We start from the raw sequence: 20,960 nt of genomic DNA, 5'->3' as shown, positions 1-20,960 counted from the left end.
CAGATCAGGAAAACATGCCCCCACTAGAAATAATAGGCCATGCTGCTTCTGCAGTTAGCACTCTACCCACTTCACTGAATAGGCTGTGCTACTGCTGGTGCTATAGTTCAGCATCATATATGCCCACTACTGTGAGTAGACTATGCAGCTGCTGCTGCAGTTCAGGAACATGTGTACCCACTAGAGTGAATAGGCTATGCTGCTGCAACTGCAGTTCAGGAACATGTGTATCCCCTACTGTGAGTAGGCTATGCTGCTTCTGCAGTTCTATAACACGTGTACCCACTACAGTGAATGGGCTATTCTGCTGCTGCTGCAGTTCTGCAACTTGTGCACCCACAATAGGGTTTGGCTATGCTGCTGCTGCAGTTCAGGAACATCTGTGCCCGGTATAGTCAACAGGCTATGCTTCTGCTACTGCAGTTCAGGAAGTTGTGTATCCAGTACAGTGAATAGGCTTTGATTCTGCTGCTGCAGTTCATGAAAATGTTTAGCCACTACAGTGGATAAGCTATGCTGCTGCAGTTCAGGTACATGAGTTCCCACTACAGTGAATAAGTTATGCTGCTACTGCCGCAGTTCAGGACCATGTGAATCCACTACAGTGAATAGGGTATGCTGCTGCAGTTCAGAAACATCTGTACTATCTACAGTGAAAAGGCTATCCTGATGCTGCTGCTGCAATAAAGGAGCATGTGATTCCAACACAGTGAATTGGCTATGCTGCTGCTGCTGCAGTCCAGCATCATGTGAAAACACTACAGTGAATAGGCTATGCTGCTGCCATTCAGGAGCATGTATACCCCCTACAATAGATAGGTAATGGTGCTGCTGCTACTACTGTTCAGGAACATGTATACCTTTGACAGTGAATAGGCTATGCTGCTGCTGCTACTGCATTTGAGAAACAAATGTACCCACTAGAGTCAATAGGCTATGCTGCAGCTGCTGCATTTCAGGGACATGTGCCCCCACTAGTGTGAACAGCCTATGCTGCTGCTGTAGTTTATGAACATGCTTACCCACATGAGTGAATAGGTTTTGCTGCTCATGCCACAGTTCTGGAACATGTCCCCACTGCAGTGAATAGGCTATGCTGCTGCTGCTGCAGTTCAGGAGCATGTGTACCCACTACAGTAAATCGGCTATGCTGCTGCAGGTCAGGAAGATGTGTACCTAGAATAGTGAATTGGCTCTGCTGCTCCTGCTGAAGTTCAGGAACATGTATACCCACTACAGTGGACAGACTATGCTGCTGCATCCCAGGAACATTTCTACCCACTACAGTGAATAGGCAATGCTGCTGCTGCAGTTCAGGAACATGTGTACCCACTACAGTGAATAGGCTATGCTTCTGCTGCAGGTCAGGAGAATGTGTACCCACTACAGTGAATAGGCTACGCTGCTGCTGCTGCAGTTCAGGAACATGTGTACCCACTACAGTGAATAGGCTATGCTTCTGCTGCAGATCAGGAACATGTGTACCCACTAGAGTGAATAGGCTATGCTGCTGCTGCAATTCAGGAACATGTGAACCCCCTACAGTGAGTAAGCTATGTTGCTGATGCATTTTTAGGAACATGTGTACCCACTACAGTAAATAGGCTATCCTGCTGCTGCAGTTTGAGAACATGTGTACTCACTACTGTGAAAAGGCAATGCTGCTGCTGCTACAGTTCAGGAACATGTGTTGCCACTAAAGTGAATATACTATGTTGCTACCGTCAGGAACATGTGTATCCACTATAGTTGATAAGCTATTCTACTGTTACTGCTGCAGTTTAGGGACATGGGTACCCACTACAGTGAATGGGTTATGCTGCTGCTGCTGCTGCAGTAGTTCAAGATCATGTGTATGCACTACTGTGTATTGGCTATGTTGCAGCTGCTGCCGTTCAGGTACATGTGTATCCACTACAATGATCAGGATATGCTGCAGCTCCAATTCAGGAGCTTGTGTTCGCCTTACAGTGAATAGGCTAGGCTGCTGATGCTGCATTTGAGGTACATATGTAACCACTAAAGTGATTAGGCTATGTTGTTGGTACAGCAGTACAGGAACATGTTCATCCACTACAGTGAAAAGGCTATGCTGCTGCTGCTGCTGAAATTCAGGAACATGTGTTCCTACTACAGTGAATAGGCTATGCTGCTATAGTTCAGGAACATGTGTTCCCACTACAGTGAATAGGCTATGCTGCTGATTCTGCCATTCAGGAACATGTGTGACCAATATAGTGAATAGGGTATGCTGCTGCTGCTATTGCAGGTAAGGAACATGAGTACACAATATTGTGAATAGTCTATCCTGCTGCTTCTGCAGTTCAGCAAAATGTGTACCCAATACAGTGAATAGGATATTCTGCTGCTGCTACAGTTCAGGAAGATGTGCACACAGTACAGCTGAATAGGCTAAGCTGCTGCTGCAGTTCAGGAACATGTGTACCCACTACAGTGGATAGGCTATGCTGCTGATTCTGCCATTCAGGAACATGTGTACATTCTACAGTGAACTCATGCTGCTGCTACTGCATTTGAGGAACAAATGTACACACAAATAGGCAATGCTGCTGCTGCAATTCAGGAGCATGTGTCCCCATTAGAGTGAATAGGCTAAGCAGCTGCTGTAGTTCAGGAATGTATTTACCCATGTGAGTGAAAAGGCTGTGCTGCTGATGCTGCAGTTCTGGAAAATTTCCCCAATACAGTGAATAGGCTATGCTGCTGCTGCTGCTGGAGTTCAGGGACATGTTTACCCACTACAGTGGACACTCTATGCTGCTGCAGCTCAGGAAAATGTCTACCCACTGCAGGGTACAGGCTATGCTGCTGCTTCTGCTGCTGCTGCAGTTCAGGAACATGTGTACCCACTAGAGTGAAAAGGCTAGGCTGCTGCTGCTGCAGTTCAGGAACATGTGTACCATCTACAGTGCATAAGCTATGCTGCTGTTGCATTTTCAGAACATGTGTACACACTACAGTGAATAGGCTCTTTTGCTGCTGCTGCAGTTCAGTAACATCTGTGCCCAGTATAGCAGAAAGGCTATGCTGCTGCTACTGCAGTTCAGGAAGTTGTGTATCCAGTACAGTGAATAGGCTTTGCTTCTGCTCCTGCATTTCAGGGGCATGTGTACCCACTACAGTGGATAAGCTATGCTGCTGCTGATTAGGTAAATGAGTACCCACTACAGTAAATAATTTATGCTGCTACTGCTGCAGTTCAGGAACACGTGTTCCACTACAGTGAATCGGCTAAGCTGCTATAGTTCAGGTACATGTGCACCCACTACAGTGAATTGTCTATTCTGCTGCTGCTGCTGCAGTTCAGGAACATGTGTACCCACTACAGTGAATAGGCTAAGCTGCTGTTGCTGCTGCCATTCAGGAACATGTGTACCTTCTACAGTTAATAGGCTATGCTGTTGCTGCTACAGTATTTGATTAACAAATGTACCCACTAGAGTCAATAGGCTATGTTGCTGTTGCTGCAGTTCTGGAACATGTCCCCACTACAGTGAATAGGCTATGCTGCTGCTGCAGGTCAGGAAAATGTGTACCCCGTCTATTGAATTGGCTATGCTGCTGCTGCAGTTTCAGAACATGTATTCACACAATATTGGACAGGCTATGCTGCTTCTGCAGTTCAGGGACATGTGCACCTACTAGAGTGAATAGGTTACACTGCTGCTGCTGCAGTTCAAGAACATGTGTACCCTCTACAGTAAGTAAGCTATACTGCTGCTGCATTATAGGAACATGCGTACCCATTACAGTGAATAGGCTATTTTGCTGCTGCTGTGGTTCAGGAATGTGTCTACCCCCTACAGTGGGTAGGCCATGTTGCTTCTGCTGCTGCAGTTCAGGAACATGTGTATCCACTACAGTGAAAAGGCTATCCTGCTGCTGCAGTTCAGGAGCATGTGTACTCCCTACCTTGAAAAGGCAATGCTGCTGCTGCTACAATTCAGGAAAATGTGTAGCCACTAAAGTGAATATGCTATGCTGCTGCATTCAGGAACATGCGTTCCCACTACAGTTGATAGGATATTCTGCTACTGCTACTGCTGCTGCTGCAGTTTAGGGACATGTGTACCCACTACAGTGAATAGGTTATGCTGCTGCTGTTGCTGCTTCTCCTGTAGTATAGGATCATGTGTACGGACTACTGTGTACTGGCTATGCTGCAGTTGCTGCAGTTCAAGAATTTGTGTCCCCACTACAGTGAATAGGATATGCTGATGCTGCTACAGTAGTTTATGAACATGTGTATTAACAACAGTGAATAGGGTATGCTGCTGCAGCTCAGGAACATGTGTACCTACTATAGTGAACAGGATATGCTGCTGCTGCAGTTCAGGAAATTATGTTCCCCTTAGAGTTAATAGACTAGGCTGCTGCTGCTGCATTTGAGGAACATATGCAACCACTACTGTGATTAGGCTATATTGCTGGTACTGCAGTACAGGAATATGTGCATCCACTACAGTGAAAAGGCTATGCTTGCTGCTGCTGCAATTCACGAACATGTGTACCCACTACAGTGAATAGTCTATCCTGCTGAAGTTCAGGCCCTAGTGTACCCACTACAGTGAATAGGCTATGCTGCTGCTGTTGCAGTTAAGGAACATGTGCACCCACTACTATGAATAGGCTATGCTGTTGCTACTGCAGTTCATGAACATGTGTAACCACTACACTGAATAGGTTATCTTGCTGCTGCTGCAATTCAGGAACATGTATACCCATTACAGTGAATAGGCTATGCTGCTGTGGCTGCATTTCAGGAATATGTGCACAAACTACAGTGAATAGGCTATGCTGCTCCTGCAGTTCAGGAACATCTATACCCACTACAGTGAAAAGGCTATGCTACTACTGCTGCAGTTCAGGAAGATGTGTACCCATTACAGTGCATAGGGTATGCTTCTGCAGCTGCAGTTACAGAACATATGTACCCTCTACAGTAGATAAATTCACCCGCTACAGTGAATAGGCTATGCTGCTGGAGTTCAGCAACATATGCACCCACTAGAGGGACTAGGTTATGCTGTTCCTTCTGCAATTCAGGATCATGTGACCCACTAGAGTGAATAGGCTATGTTGTTGCTGCTGCTGCAGTTCAAGAACATATGAACCCACTACAGTGAATAGCCTATGCAGCTGCTGCTGCAGTTCAAGAACATGTATACCCACTACAATGGATAGTTTATGCTGCTGCTGCAGTTCAGTAACGTGTACCCTCTGCAGTGAATAGACTATGCTGCTGCTGCTGCATTTCAGGAACTTGTGCACCAAGTACAGGTGATAGGCTATGTTGCTGCTGCTGTTCAGGAACATCTGTGCCCAGTATAGTGAAAAGGGTATGCTGCTGCTACTGCAGTTTAGGAAAATGTGTACTCACTTCAGTGGATACGCTATGCTGCTGTAGTTTAGTTACACGAGTACTCACTACAGTGAATAGGTTATGCTGCTGCTGCTGCTGCAGTTCAAGAACACATGCATCCACTACAGTGAATAGGCTATGTTGCTGCTGCAGTTTAGGAACATCTGTGCCCAGTATAGTGAAAAGGCTATGCTGCTGCTACTGCAGTTCAGAAAGTTGTGTATCCAGTACAGTGAATAGGCTTTGCTTCTGCTGCTGCAGTTCAGAAAAATGTTTACCCACTACAATGGATAAGCTATGCTGCTGCAGTTCAGGTACATGAGTACCTACTACAGTGAATAAGTTATGCTGCTACTGCTGCAGTTCAGGAACACGTTTCCACTACAGTGAATAGGCCATGCTGCTGCTGCAGTTCAGCAACATCTGTAATCACTACAGTGAAAAAGCTATGCTGCTGCTGCTGCTGTAAAAAAGGAACACGTGTTCCCACTACAGTTGATACGCTATTCTGCTGCTGCTGCTGCAGTTTAGGAACATGTGTACCCACTACTGTGTATAGGTTATGCTGCAGTTCAGTAACATGTGTCCTCACTGCAGTGAACAAGCTTTGTTGATGCTGCTGCTGTCGTTCAGGAACATGTGTACCAGCTACAGTGAATAGGCTTTGCTGCTGCTGCTACAGTTCAGGAACATGTGTGCCTACTACACTGAACAGGATATGCTGCTGCTGCAGTTCAGTAACTTGTGTTCCCCTTATAGTAAATAGGCTAGGCTGCTGCTGCAGTTGAGGAACTTATGTAACCACTACAGTGTAAAGGCTATGCTGCTGCTGCTGCTGCAATTCAGGAACGTGTCTACGCACTACTGTGTATTGGCTATGCAGAAGCTACTGGAGTTCAGGAGCATGTGTCCCCACTAGAGTTAATAGGTTATGCTGATGTGTACCAACTATAATGAATAGGCTATGCTGCTGATGCTGCAGTTCAGGAACATGTGTATCCATTACAGTGAATAGGCTATGCTGCTGATGCTGCAGTTCAGGAACATCTATACCCACTACAGAGAAAAAGCTATGCTGCTACTGCTGCAGTTCCGGATGATGTGTTCCCAGTATAGTGAATAGGCTAGGCTTCTGTAGCTACAGTTCAGGAAGATGTGTACCCTCTTCAGCATGTTTTACTGCTGCAAGTTTACCTGCTTCAATGAATAGGATATGCTGCTGCTGGAGTTAAGAAACATATGCACCCACTAGAATGACTAGGTTATGCTATTCCTGCTGCAATTCAGGAACATGTGACCCAGTAGAGTGAATAGGCTATGCTGCTGCTGCAGTTCAGGACCATGTGAACCCATTACAGTGAATATGCTATGCTTCTGCTGCCGCAGTTCAGGAATATGTGTACGCAGTATAGTGAATATGCAGTGATGCTGCTGCAGATCAGGAACATGTGTTCCCACTACAGTGGATAGGCTATGCTGCTGGAGTTCAGTAAATGTTTATCCACTACATTGAAAAGGTTTTGCTGCTGCTGCAGTTCAGGAAACATGCCCCACTAGAAATAATAGGCTATGCTGCTGCTGCAGTTACTAGTCTACCTACTTCACTGAATAGGCTGTGCTGTTGCTGGTGCTGTAGTTTAGCATCATATGTGCCCACTACTGTGAGTAGGCTGTGCTGCTGCTACAGTTCAGGAGCAAGTGTGCCATCTACAGTGAATAGGTTTTGCTGTTGCTGCAGTTTTAGAACATATGTACCCACTACAATGAAGAGGCTATGCTACTGCTGCAGTTCAGTAACACATTACCCACTACAGTGAATAGGCTATCCTGCTGTTGCTGCAGTTCTGGAACTTGTGTACCCACTACAGGTGATTGGCTATGCTGCTGCTGCAGCTCAGGAACATCTGTGCCCAGTATAGTCAAGAAGCTATGCTTCTGCTACTGCAGTTCAGGAAGTTGTGTATCCAGTACAGTGAATAGGCTTTACTTCTGCTGCTGCAGTTCAGGAAAATGTGAACCCACTACAGTGGATAAGCTATGCTGCTGCAGTTCAGGTAAATGATTACCCACTACAGTGAATAAGTTATGCTGCTACTGCTGCAGTTCAGGAACACATGTTTCCACTACAGTGAATAGGCCATGCTGCTGCTGCAGTTCAGCAACATCTGTACTCGCTACAGTGAAAAAGCTATACTGCTGCTGCTGCTGTAAAAAAGGAACACGTGTTCCCACTACAGTGAATCAGCTATGCTGCTGCTGCTGCCTTTCAGGAACATGTGTACCTTCTACAAAGAATAAGCTATGCTACTGCGGCTACTGCATTGAGGAACAAATGTACCCAATAGAGTCAAAAGGCTATGCTTCTGTGTCTGCAGTTCAGGAACATGTGACCCCACTAGAGTGAATAAGCTATGCTACTGCTGCTGCAGTTCAGGCACATGTGTCCCCATTACAGTGAATAGGCTATGCTGCTGCTGTAGTTCAGGAGTGTGTTTACCCACATTAGTGAATAGGTTGTGCTGCTGATGCTGTAGTTCCGGAAATTTTCCCCAATACAGTGAATAGGCTATGCTGCTGCTGCTGGAGTTCAGGGACACGTATACCCACTACAGTGGACACTCTATGCTGCTGCAGTTCAGGAAAATGTCTGCCCACTACAGTGGATAGGCTATGCTGCTGTTTCTGCTTCTGCTGCAGTTCAGGAACATGTGTACCCACTAGAGTGAAAAGGCTAGGTGGCTGCTGCTGCTGCAGTTCAGGAACATGTGTACCCTCTGCAGTGAGTAAGTTATGCTGCTGTTGCATTTTCAGAACATGTGTACCCACTACTGTGAATAGGCTCTTTTTCTGCTGCTGCAGTTCAGTAACATCTGTGCCCAGTATAGCAGAAAGGCTATGCTGCTGCTACTGCAGTTCAGGAAGTTGTGTATCCAGTACAGTGAATAGGCTTTGCTTCTCCAGCTGCAGTTCAGGAACATGTGTACCCACTGCAGTGTATAAGCTATGCTGCTGCAGTTCAGGTACATGAGTACCCACTACAGTGAATAAGTTATGCTTCTACTGCTGCAGTTCAGGAACACGTGTATCCACTACAGTGAATCGGCTATGCTGCTATAGCTCAGGAACATGTGTACCCACTACAGTGAATTATCTATTCTACTGCTACTGTTGATGCAGCTCAGGAACATGTGTACCCACTACACTGAATAGGCTATGCTGCTGCTGCTGCAGTTCAGGAACATGTGTATCAACTACAGTGAATACGCTATGCTGCTGCTGCTACTGCATTTGAGGAACACGTGCACCCACTAGAATGAAAAGGCTAGGCTGCTGCTGCTGCAGTTCAGGAACATGTGTACCCTCTACAGTGCGTAAGCTATGCTGCTGTTGCATTTTCAGAACATGTGTACCCACTACAGTGAATAGGGTCTTTTGCTGCTGCTGCAGTTCAGTAACATCTCTACCCAGTATAGCAGAAAGGCTATGCTGCTGCTACTGCAGTTCAGGAAGTTGTGTATCCAATACAGTGAATAGGCTTTGCTTCTGCTCCTGCATTTCAGGAGCATGTGTACCCACTACAGTGGATAAGCTATGCTGTTTAGGTAAATGAGTACCCACTACAGTGAATAAGTTATGCTGCTACTGCTGCAGTTCAGGAACACGTGTTCCCACTTCAGTGAATCGGCTAAGCTGCTATAGTTCAGGTACATGTGTACCCACTGCAGTGAATTGTCTATTCTGCTGCTGCTGCTGCAGTTCAGGAACATGTGTGCCCACTACATTGAATAGGCTATGCTCCTGCTGCAGTTCACAAACATGTGTACCCACTACAGTGAATAGGCTATGCTGCTGCTGCTACCATTCAGGAACATGTGTACCCACTACAGTGAGGCTATGCTGCTGCTTCTGCCATTCAGGAACATGTGTACCTTCTACAGTTAATAGGCTATGCTGTTGCTGCTACAGTATTTGATTAACAAATGTACCCACTAGAGTCAATAGACTATGTTGCTGATGCTGCAGTTCTGGAACATGTCCCCACTGCAGTGAATAGGCTATACTGATGCTGGAGGTCAGGAAGACGTGTACCCCATCTAGTGAATTGGATATGCTGCTGCTGCAGTTTCAGAACATGTATACCCACAATACTGGACAGGCTATACTGCTGCTGCAGTTCAGGGACATGTGCACCCACTAGAGTGAATAGGTTACACTGCTGCTGCTGCAGTTCAAGAACATGTGTACCCTCTACAGTAAGTAAGCTATGCCGCTGCTGCATTATAGGAACATGTGTACCCATTACAGTGAACAGGCTATTTTGCTGCTGCTGCGGTTCTGGAATGTGTCTACCCCCTACAGTGGGTAGGCCATACTGCTTCTGCTGCTGCAGTTCAGGAACATGTGTATCCACTACAGTGAAAAGGCTATCCTGCTGCTGCAGTTCAGGAACATGTGTCCCTACTAGACTGAATAGTCTATGTCACTGTTGTACTTCAGGAACGTGTTTACCCACATGCATGAATAGGCTTTGCTGCTGGTGCTGCAGTTCTGGAACATGTCCCCACTACAGTGAATAGGTTATGCTCCTGCTGCAGTTCAGGAACATGTATAACCACTACAGTGGACAGGCTATGCTGCTGCACTTCAGAAGCATGTCTACCCACTGCAGTGAATAGGCCATGCTGCTCCTGCTGCTGCAGTTCAGGAGCATGTGTAGCCACTAGAGTGAATAGGCTACGCTGCTGCAGGTCAGGACCATATGTAGCCTCTACAGTGAGTAAGCTATGCTGCTGCTGCATTTTAGGAACATGTGCACCCACTACAGTGAATAGGCTATTTTGCTGCTGCTGCAGTTCAGGAACATGTCTACCCACTACAGTGAGTAGGCCATGCTGCTGCTGCTGCTGCAGTTCTGGAACATGTGTATCCACTACAGAGTATAGGCTATCCTGCTGCAGTTCAGGAGCATGTGTACTCACTACTGTAAAAAGTTAATGCTGTTGCTACAATTTAGGAACATGTGTAGCCAATACAGTGAATACAATGTGCTGCTGCAGTCAGGAACATGTGTACCCACTATAGTTGATAGGCTATTCTGCTGCTGCATTTAAGGAACATATGTAACCACTACAGTGAAAAGGCTATGCTGCTGCTGCTGCAATTCTGGAACATGTGTACCCACTACAGTGAATAGGCTATGCTGCTGCAGTTCAGGCACTTATATACCCACTACAGTGATTACATTAATCTTCTGCTGCAGTTTAGGAACATGTGCACCCACTAGTATGAATAGGCTATGCTGCTGCTACTGCAGTTCAGTAACATGGGTGCCCACTACACTGAATAGGCTATTTTGCTGCTGCTGCAATTCAGGAACATGTATACCCCTTACAGTGCATAGGCTATGCTATTGATGCTGCATTTCAGGAACATGTGCATAATTTACAGTGAATAGGCTATACTATGCCTGCAGTTCAGGAAGATGTGTACCCAGTACAGTGAATAGGCTATGCTTCTGCAACTGCAGTTCAGGAACATGTATAGACATTACAGTGAACAGGCTATGCTGTTCCTGCTGCAATTTATGAACATGTGACCCACTAGAGTGAATAGGCTGTGCTGCTGCTGCTACAATTCAGGAGCATATGAACCCACTACAGTGAATAGGCTATGTTGCTGTTTCTACAGTTCAGGAACATGTGTACCAACTACAGTGAATAGGCTATGGTGCTGCTGCTGCAGTTCAGGAACGTGTACCCATTACAATGGATAGGACATGCTGCTGCAGTTCAGGAAGATTTGTACCCACTACAGTGAATAGGATATGCTGCTGCCGCAGTTCAGGAACATGTGCACATAATACAGGAATAAGCTATGCTGCTGCTGCAGTTCAGGAAAAGTACAGTGAATAGGCTTTGCTTCTATATATGCAGCTCAGGAACATGTGTACACTCTACAGTGGTTAAGTTATGCTGCTGCAATTCAGGAACATGTTTACCTGCTACAGTGAATAGGATATGCTGCTGCTGCTGGAGTTCAGCAACATATGCACCCACTAGAGTGACTTGATTATGCTCTTCCTGCTGCAATTCAGAACATGTGACCCACTAGAGTGAATATGTTATGCTTCTGCTTCTGCATTTCAGGAAAATGTGTACCCAGTACAGTGGATAGGCTATGCTGCTGCTGCTGTTCAGGAAAATATTCCCCAAATAGAAATAATAGGTTATGCTGCTGCTGCAGATCAGGAACATGTATACCCACTACACTAAATAGGCTATGCTGCTGCTGCTGTAGTTCAGCATCATATGTACTCACTACTTTGAGTAGGCTATGCAGCTGCTGCTGCTGCAATTCAGGAACATTTGTACCCACTAGAGTGAATAGGCTATGCTGCTGCTGCTGAAGTTCAGGAACATGTGTACCCCTACGGTGAGCAGGCTATGCTGCTGCTGCAGTTCAGGAGCATGTTTACCCACTACAGTGAACAGGTTTTGCTTCTGCTGCAGTTCTAGAACATGTGTTCCCACTACAGTGAACAGACTATGCTACTGCTCCAGTTCAGTAACATGTGTACTCACTACAGTTAATAGGTTACACTGCTACTGCAGATCAGGAACTTGTGCACCCACTACAGGGGATAGGCTATGCTGCTGCTGCAGTTCAGGAACATCTGTGCCCACTATAGTGAAAATGCTATGCTGCTGCAGTTCAGGAAGTTGTTTATCCAGTACAGTGAATAGCTTTATTTCTGCTGCTGCACTTCAAGAATATGTGTACCCACTACAGTGGATAAGCTATGCTGTGGCAGTCCAGGTACATAAGTACCCACTACATTTAATAGGCTATGCTGCTGCTGCTGCAGTTCAGGAACATGTGTATCCACTACAGTGAATAGGCTATGCTGCTGCTGCAGTTTAGGAACATCTGTACTCACTACAGTGAAAAGGCTATGCTGCTGCTGCTGCAATTCAGGAACATGTGTTCCAACTACAGTGAATCGGCTATGCTGCTATAGTTCAGGAACATGTGTACACACTATAGTGAATATGATATGCTGCTGCAGTCAGGAACATGAGTATCCACTACAGTTGATAGGCTATTCTGCTGTTGCTGATGCTGCAGTTTGTGAATCTGTGTACGCACTACAGTTAATAGGTTATGCTGCTGCTGTAGTTCAGGATCATGTGTATGCCCTACTGTGTATAGGCTATGCTGCAGCTGCTGCAGTTCAGGAACATGTGCCCCCACTAGAGTGAATAGGCCATGCTGCTGCTGCTGTGGTTCAGGAACATGAGTCCCCAGTGCAGTGAATAGGCTATGCTGCTGCAGTTCAGGAACATGTGTACACTCTACAGTGGTTAAGTTATGCTGCTGCAATTCAGGAACATGTTTACCTGCTACAGTGAATAGGATATGCTGCTGCTGCTGGAGTTCAGCAACATATGCACCCACTAGAGTGACTTGATTATGCTCTTCCTGCTGCAATTCAGAACATGTGACCCACTAGAGTGAATATGTTATGCTTCTGCTTCTGCATTTCAGGAAAATGTGTACCCAGTACAGTGGATAGGCTATGCTGCTGCTGCTGTTCAGGAAAATATTCCCCAAATAGAAATAATAGGTTATGCTGCTGCTGCAGATCAGGAACATGTATACCCACTACACTAAATAGGCTATGCTGCTGCTGCTGCTGTAGTTCAGCATCATATGTACTCACTACTTTGAGTAGGCTATGCAGCTGCTGCTGCTGCAATTCAGGAACATTTGTACCCACTAGAGTGAATAGGCTATGCTGCTGCTGCTGAAGTTCAGGAACATGTGTACCCCTACGGTGAGCAGGCTATGCTGCTGCTGCAGTTCAGGAGCATGTTTACCCACTACAGTGAACAGGTTTTGCTTCTGCTGCAGTTCTAGAACATGTGTTCCCACTACAGTGAACAGACTATGCTACTGCTCCAGTTCAGTAACATGTGTACTCACTACAGTTAATAGGTTACACTGCTACTGCAGATCAGGAACTTGTGCACCCACTACAGGGGATAGGCTATGCTGCTGCTGCAGTTCAGGAACATCTGTGCCCACTATAGTGAAAATGCTATGCTGCTGCAGTTCAGGAAGTTGTTTATCCAGTACAGTGAATAGCTTTATTTCTGCTGCTGCACTTCAAGAATATGTGTACCCACTACAGTGGATAAGCTATGCTGTGGCAGTCCAGGTACATAAGTACCCACTACATTTAATAGGCTATGCTGCTGCTGCTGCAGTTCAGGAACATGTGTATCCACTACAGTGAATAGGCTATGCTGCTGCTGCAGTTTAGGAACATCTGTACTCACTACAGTGAAAAGGCTATGCTGCTGCTGCTGCAATTCAGGAACATGTGTTCCAACTACAGTGAATCGGCTATGCTGCTATAGTTCAGGAACATGTGTACACACTATAGTGAATATGATATGCTGCTGCAGTCAGGAACATGAGTATCCACTACAGTTGATAGGCTATTCTGCTGTTGCTGATGCTGCAGTTTGTGAATCTGTGTACGCACTACAGTTAATAGGTTATGCTGCTGCTGTAGTTCAGGATCATGTGTATGCCCTACTGTGTATAGGCTATGCTGCAGCTGCTGCAGTTCAGGAACATGTGCCCCCACTAGAGTGAATAGGCCATGCTGCTGCTGCTGTGGTTCAGGAACATGTGTCCCCAGTGCAGTGAATAGGCTATGCTGCTGCTGCTGTTGTTCAGGAACATGTGTACCAACTACAGTGAATAGGCTATACTACTGCTGCTGCTGCAATTCAGGAACATGTGTATCTACTACATTGAAAAGGATATGCTGCTGCTTCAGTTCAGGAACTTGTGTTCCCCTTACAGGGAATAGGCGAGGCTGCTGCTGCTGCATTTGAGGAAGATATGTAACCACTACAGTGAATAGGCTATGCTGCTGCAGTTCAGGCACTTATATACCCACTACAGTAGTTTTGTTATTCTGCTGCTGCTGCAGTTTAGGAACATGGGTGCCCACTACACTGAAAAGGCTATTTTGCTGCTGCTGCTACAATTCAGGAACATGTATACCTATTACATGAGGGTGGGAGGTTGGCCTTATGGTTAAGGTGCTTACCTTAGAAACACAAGGTGCAGGGTTTGATTCTGACATGGGTAATTGGCTAGGCTTAAAATGGCCCATAAGGGCAGTTAGCCTAGTACTAACCTATGAAACTATGAACCTATGAACAGTGCATAAGCTATGTTGTTGCTGCTGCATTTCAGGAACGTGTGCACAATTTACAGTGAATAGGCTATACTACTCCTGCAGTTCAGGAAGATGTGTACCCAGTACAGTGAATAGGCTATGCTTCTGCAGCTCAGTTCAGGAACATGAATAGCCATTACAGTGAACTGGCTATGCTGTTCCTGCTGCATTTCAGGAACATGTGACCCACTAGAGTGAATAGGCTATGCTTCTGCAGCTCAGTTCAGGAACATCAATAGCCATTACAGTGAACTGGCTATGCTGTTCCTGCTGCATTTCAGGAACATGTGACCCACTAGAGTGAATAGGCTATGCTGCTGCTGCTACAGTTCAGGAACATGTGACCCACTAGAGTGAATAGGCTATGTTGCTGCTGCTGCAGTTCAGTAACGTGTACCGACTACAGTGAATAGGCTATGCTGCTGCTGCTGCAGTTCAGGAACATGTGTACCCACTATAATGGATAGGCTATGCTGCTGCAGTTCAGAAAGATTTGTACCCTCTACAGTGAATAGGATATGCTGCTGCCACAGTTCAGTAACATGTGCACATAATACAGGGAATAGGCTATGCTGCTGCTGCATTTCAGGAACATGTATACCTAATACAGTGAAAAGGCTATGCTGCTCCTGCTGCAGTTCAGGAAAAGTACAGTGAATAGGCTTTGCTTCTATATCTGCAGTTCAGGAACATGTGTACCTTCTACAGTGGATAAGTTTTGCTGCTGCAATTCAGGAACATGTTTACCTGCTAGAGTGAATAGGATATGCTGCTCCTGCTGGAGTTCAGCAGCATATGCACCCACTAGAGTATCTAGGTTATGCTCTTCCTGCTGCAATTCAGAACATGTGACCCACTAGAGTGAATATGCTATGCTGTTGCTGCTGCTGCAGTTCAGGAACATGTGAACCCACTACACAAAATAGGCTATGCTGCTGCTTCTGCAGTTCAGGAACATGTGTACCCACTACAGTGAATAATTTATGCTTCTGCTGCTGCATTTCAGGAAAATGTGTACCCACTACAGTGGATAGGCTATGCTGCTGCTGCCATTCAGGAAAATATGCCCCAACCAAAAGTTATAGATTATGCTGCTGCTGCATTTCAGGAACATGTGTACCCCTTCTGTGAGTAGACTATGCTGCTGCTGCAGTTCAGAAGCATGTTTACCCATTACAGTGAACAGGTTTTGCTCCTGCTGCAGTTCTAGAACATGTGTACCCACTACAGTGAACAGGCTGTGCTACTGCTGCAGTTCAGTAACATTTGTACTCACTACAGTTAATAGATTATGCTGCTGCAGATCAGGAACTTGTGCACCCACTACAGGAGATAGGCTGTGCTGCTGCAGTTCAGGAACATCTGTGCCCACTATAGTGAAAAGGCTATGCTGCTGCAGTTCAGGAAGTTGTTTATCCAGTACAGTGAATAGCTCTGCTTCTGCTGCTGCAGTTCTGGAATATGTGTACCCACTACAGTGGATAAGCTATGCTGCTGCAGTTCAGGTGCATGAGTACCAACTACTATGAATATGTTATTATGCTGCTGCTGCAGTTCAGGAAGATGTGCACCCAGTATAGTGAATAGGCTTTGCTATTGCTGATTCAGTTCAGGAACATGTGTACCCTCTACAGTGAATAGGCTATACTACTGCTGCTGCAGTTCAGGAACATGTTTCCCCACTAGAGTTAATAGGCTAGGCTGCTGCAGTTCTGGAACATGTGTCCCCGCTAGAGTGAAAAGTCTATGCTGCTGCTGCAGTTCAGTAATGTTTGTACCCACAACTGTGAATAGGCAATGTGTTGCTACTGCAGTTCTGGAACATGTGTCCCTACCAGAGTGAAAAGTCTATGCTGCTGCTGCAGTTCAAGAATGTGTGTACCCACAACTGTGAATAGGCAATGTGTTGCTACTGCAGTTCTGGAATATTTGTACATACTAGAGTGAGTAGGGTATGCTGCTGCAGTTCAGGAACATGTCCCCACTAGAGTGAATAGCATATGCTGCTGCAGCTCAGGAACATGTACCTACTGCAGTGAATAGGCTATGTTGCTGCTGCTGCTGCATTTCAGGAATATATGTACCCCTTTGGGTGAATAGGCTATGCTGCTGCTGCTGCAGGTCAGGATAATGTGTCTCTACTACAGCGATTAGGCTATACTGCTGCTGTAGTAGTTCAGGAATATGTGCACCCACTACAGTGAATAGGCTATGCTGCTGCAGTAGTTTAGGAACATGTGTACCCACTACAGTGAATAGGCTATGCTGCTGCTGCAGGTCAGCTACATGTATTAGAACTTCAGGTTTTATGCAGGTCTAGTAGCTTTTCATTGGACATCTGATAATAACTGGGAGAAAATTGCAGACTTCAGCAATGAGAATTCGAAATATTTTGATATGTATTAGAATTTATTTCCTCCTTGCCCATTTAACAAAAGAGAAATTCAAGCACTGGAGGTCACAGCTGTGGTCATACCATTGCAAGCACAACACTATGATTCAAGTACTGTAGAAAATAAATACAACCGTCCGGTGCTCACAAGGAAATGTAATAAATTTTAGCTTCTCAACAGATACTGCCTTCATTGGAATACAAAACTCATTGCTCCACCACACTTTTTATACAATAAAAAAATCACAGCCAATAAAACAGTTAATTATTAAGTTTATCATTCAACGAAATTACTAAACTAAAACTTTCCAGTTACAGGACATATTTATCCCTTCAGGACGTAAAGTACCAAACTTCAAGATAAGCAAAGCTTCCTTATACAGAAGCCTGCTTTTAATATCCTTTCTATTTTTTCTAAAACAGTGCCTTGCAGACTCATATGCCATTGCAAGCAGTTGCTTAAGGAGGATCCACCATTAATTTCATTGATTTTGAGTGAAATGTTTAGGTGAATAAACTTTATCTATTTGCAAATTCACTTTAGCCAGCTGCCTTTTAGGGCACTACAGTGGTGGCTTCTGTATCCAATACTGGAAGAGAGTCTCACTGATTAATGGGACATGGATTTGAGTTTCTGCAGGAGCATAGAGGAAACAGTGGTATGTAGAATGGATTCATGTCCAGGATCATAGATGAGAAATGGTATGTAAAATGGATTCATAAAGATCTAAGGGGAGATGTGACAAATTTGCATTGAGAGTTTGAAGTCAGACACATCTTGATACATTACAGTGCTTTGAAGTCTAGTAGGATTTTTTAATAGTCATCAAGCTTTAATAATTAAATAGACTATTTATCAGAAGAAACTCAAAATACTTTAGTAAGTTGGCAAGTTCAGTTTTATTTCCATCCATGGATGACAATTTTACAGTTTGTATGTGCTAAATTCTGGTTTCTTTATTTTTTACCACTAAACAAAAATATGTAACTTTTGTAGATGTTTAATTATAAGCCGAAGGCCTTTAGCTATTATTCCTCTTTGTGGAAACCAATTTCTATTTGTCTAAATGGCTCATACAGAGTTATCATTTCTAAGAAGAATACAAACATCTATTTACTGTATGAAGCAGACCCTGCCATAGTTATTCTATCCATGAATACTGAGCGCTGAGGGTCTTTCGTATATGCACAATAATTTTACAGAGAGATAGATTAGTTCCAACCAACCTGTTTATACCTGCTGTAGAAATTAAAAGGTGAACCCCATTGTGAAAGTTGAATCAGAGTCAGTATTTTTATAGGCTTCTTGCCCCTGTGCCTGTCAACTATCAGGACTCCTCAGATCTGTCGTTGGTTTCATTCATCAGCCTGTAGTGGTTCTGCCCAGCACTGAGGAAGAGCAAACATTCAGAAGAGACATAATTCAGGCAAACAGAAGGGTCATTTCTGCCCTTAGTCTGTGTCACCATGGTGGCCATTATGTCTTGCTTGAATGATTTTATGTTCCCATGTTTTAAGGATGTGAGGTATGACATACATGACTTTGGTGACAAAATTTCTGTTCCAGGGTCATCACTTGTATCACTACTGCATATCTGAGGGACTGTGGCACTGGACAGCTGCATTGTACCTGCTCTGCCAGGAAGGGCATGTCTGTCCTACTCATGTTAGCTCCATAGGGCACCACCCAAGGCACTTTTCAAGCTCTCATCACCTGAGCTACATTCAGTGCGAGTGTGGAGAGAAGGCAGCCATGGTGTTAGTGGATTGTTTGGATTGGGGGCTGTTCCGGATTAACTCAGGTAGCTGGAATGGTTGGTGTGGCAGGCATTGCTGGAGTGATTGGCCTGGTTGTGGCTGTTCAGGCCTGTATGTAGAGAGGCACGCCGAGAAGAATGGATGGTGGTGACCAGGTGCTGGATGGTGTCAGAGGGTGTTGTGCCAGTTTCGAGTGGATGGTGAAAGTGGAACTGGACTGTTGCTGGCAGAGATGAGGTTGGTGTCGGAGTGGACGGCGGATCTTGGAGGCTGTAGTCGCTGATCGGGATGAGGGCAGATGGTGGAGACCAGACTGTCTGCTTGGATGTGTGCTGATCTGGATTCTTGAAAGTCTGTTTTTTTTTTGGATTGGTGAAACTGGACTGGGACATACCGGTGTGGAGATGGAGCTTTGGTTGGTTGGGACTCTGTGTCATGTGTGTGTTTAATGTATATGTGATGTAACTGCTTGTGTTTTATTATTGTAATGGTCTATGTTGTATCATGAGCTTGAAGGAATGTAATTTCATTCAGCTGTGCACTTTATGGTTGTATCGTCTGAATGACAATGTTTATTTACTTACTTACTTACAGTGGAGCTGACTGCTGACAGCCAATGTTGGACGGACACATTCTTTTGACAGTCCTAAAAATAAAGTTCACAGAACAGTTTCTTGTCACATTTTATCTAAAATAAATCTATTTGTGGTATGTGACCAATGCACTGAATGACTATTACTGGTTAAGAATGGTTGTCTTTGCTGTTTTTCTCTGAGACTAAACAACTGTTAATAAACTGTTTGACTGGATTTTGAGTAATGCTGAAAAACAATACAGTATCATGCACTGCTTGCAGGAAAAATTTTTTTAAAGAAGTATCAGTGTATCACTTTTCTCTTTCTAAGTTTTCATATGGGGTGACCGCCTAAGAATGTTCACCATAAATGCCTTCCAGGTATAGTCTGTAGCTTCTGCTTCTGTACCCAAATGCGCTGTGATATTAAAAGTTTTCCAGTGATCACAGACATTGTTGCAGCTGTGAGGCAAACCAGTATGTCCAAGAAATACACTTACATAAACAGTGATATTCTCAGAAAACAAGTCTAGTATCTTTCATGAAAGATTACCTTTTAACCAAAGCTTCTGGGATTATCTAACCACAGTGCACAGTGATGATTATGGAAAACATTCATCCCCTCATCTGAAATGTGTTTCTGGGATATAGATTTTACAAATGTGCAGTATAACTGGTAGCTATATAGTATAACCTCCTACAATCCATGCTGAGTTACTTCTGTATTTACTGGGAAAATCAATTCTACCTTCAATGTATTTATTGTTTGCTAGCCACTTAGGTTGTACAAGGAAAAAGGCAATTTTTCTGAGGTGAAAGGGAGTTTTGTTCTAGATGAATGAGTTATCGGATATGCCACATTCTACACCTTACATAAGAATACATCCCATGTCCCAAGGAAGTAGCTGAACAGAAAAACCTTAAGATCGTTCTAACTTTATTGTTGCTCCATATTGTCAAGGTTAGATTATGGTTTGGATAAATCAAATTTCTGCTTAGCAAATTTACATGAAATGACTTTCTATAGTTACAGGAAGTTCTATTCATTACTTCTGTCTTTCACACATTTAATAAGAAGCATAGCATTGGTAAGAAACAAAAATGTGATTATTTCTATGCGTACTTACTGTTTATACTTAAAGGAGCAGGGACGCTTTCTTCTGTTCTTTGATTTTCTGCATTGTAGCACACGCACGTGTATAGCCCTTCATCCTGTGATGTAACCTCTTCAATAATATATTCAAAGGAATGATCAGCGGATGGGATTGATTCGTTCCGTAACAGTTCATTATCTTTATAAAAGGTGCAACGTTTTAATGGGTATCTTCTGAGGCTGCTTCTGCACTCAACAATTATTTTTCCGCCCAAGTAGTATGATAAACTCACATGTATATCTGGCTTTTTCAGGTATTCTGTATATAAAGTAACCAAGATAATATTTTACTTAATAAAATAATAGAACATGAATCTATATACATTGCACAGTAGCTTTTTGCCAGCAAGAAGATGCTAAATGTCCACTATAAATCTGTAAAACAATATTACTTTTATAGAAATCCCCTTAATTTTCATACTTGGAAGTTAAACAGCTGCAGAA

General features: G+C 44.4%; 1 protein-coding gene across 1 annotated transcript in view; it reads right to left on the bottom strand.

The window, feature by feature from the left end:
• Window positions 1-20,960, bottom strand: part of LOC122808787 — a 735,783-nt gene that overhangs the window by 526,590 nt on the left and 188,233 nt on the right. Inside the window, exon 3 of the mRNA XM_044079826.1 lies at window positions 20,491-20,775. Coding sequence (XP_043935761.1) covers window positions 20,491-20,775 — 285 coding nt within the window. The remainder of the gene's footprint in view (window positions 1-20,490; window positions 20,776-20,960) is intronic.

The sequence above is a fragment of the Protopterus annectens genome, chromosome 1.part1, assembly GCF_019279795.1.
Source record: "Protopterus annectens isolate FY-2018-M chromosome 1.part1, PAN1.0, whole genome shotgun sequence".
Taxonomy (NCBI): Eukaryota; Metazoa; Chordata; order Ceratodontiformes; family Protopteridae; genus Protopterus; species Protopterus annectens.
Note: the sequence above shows the minus strand (reverse complement) of the source record. Positions and strands in the feature narration are given on the sequence as shown.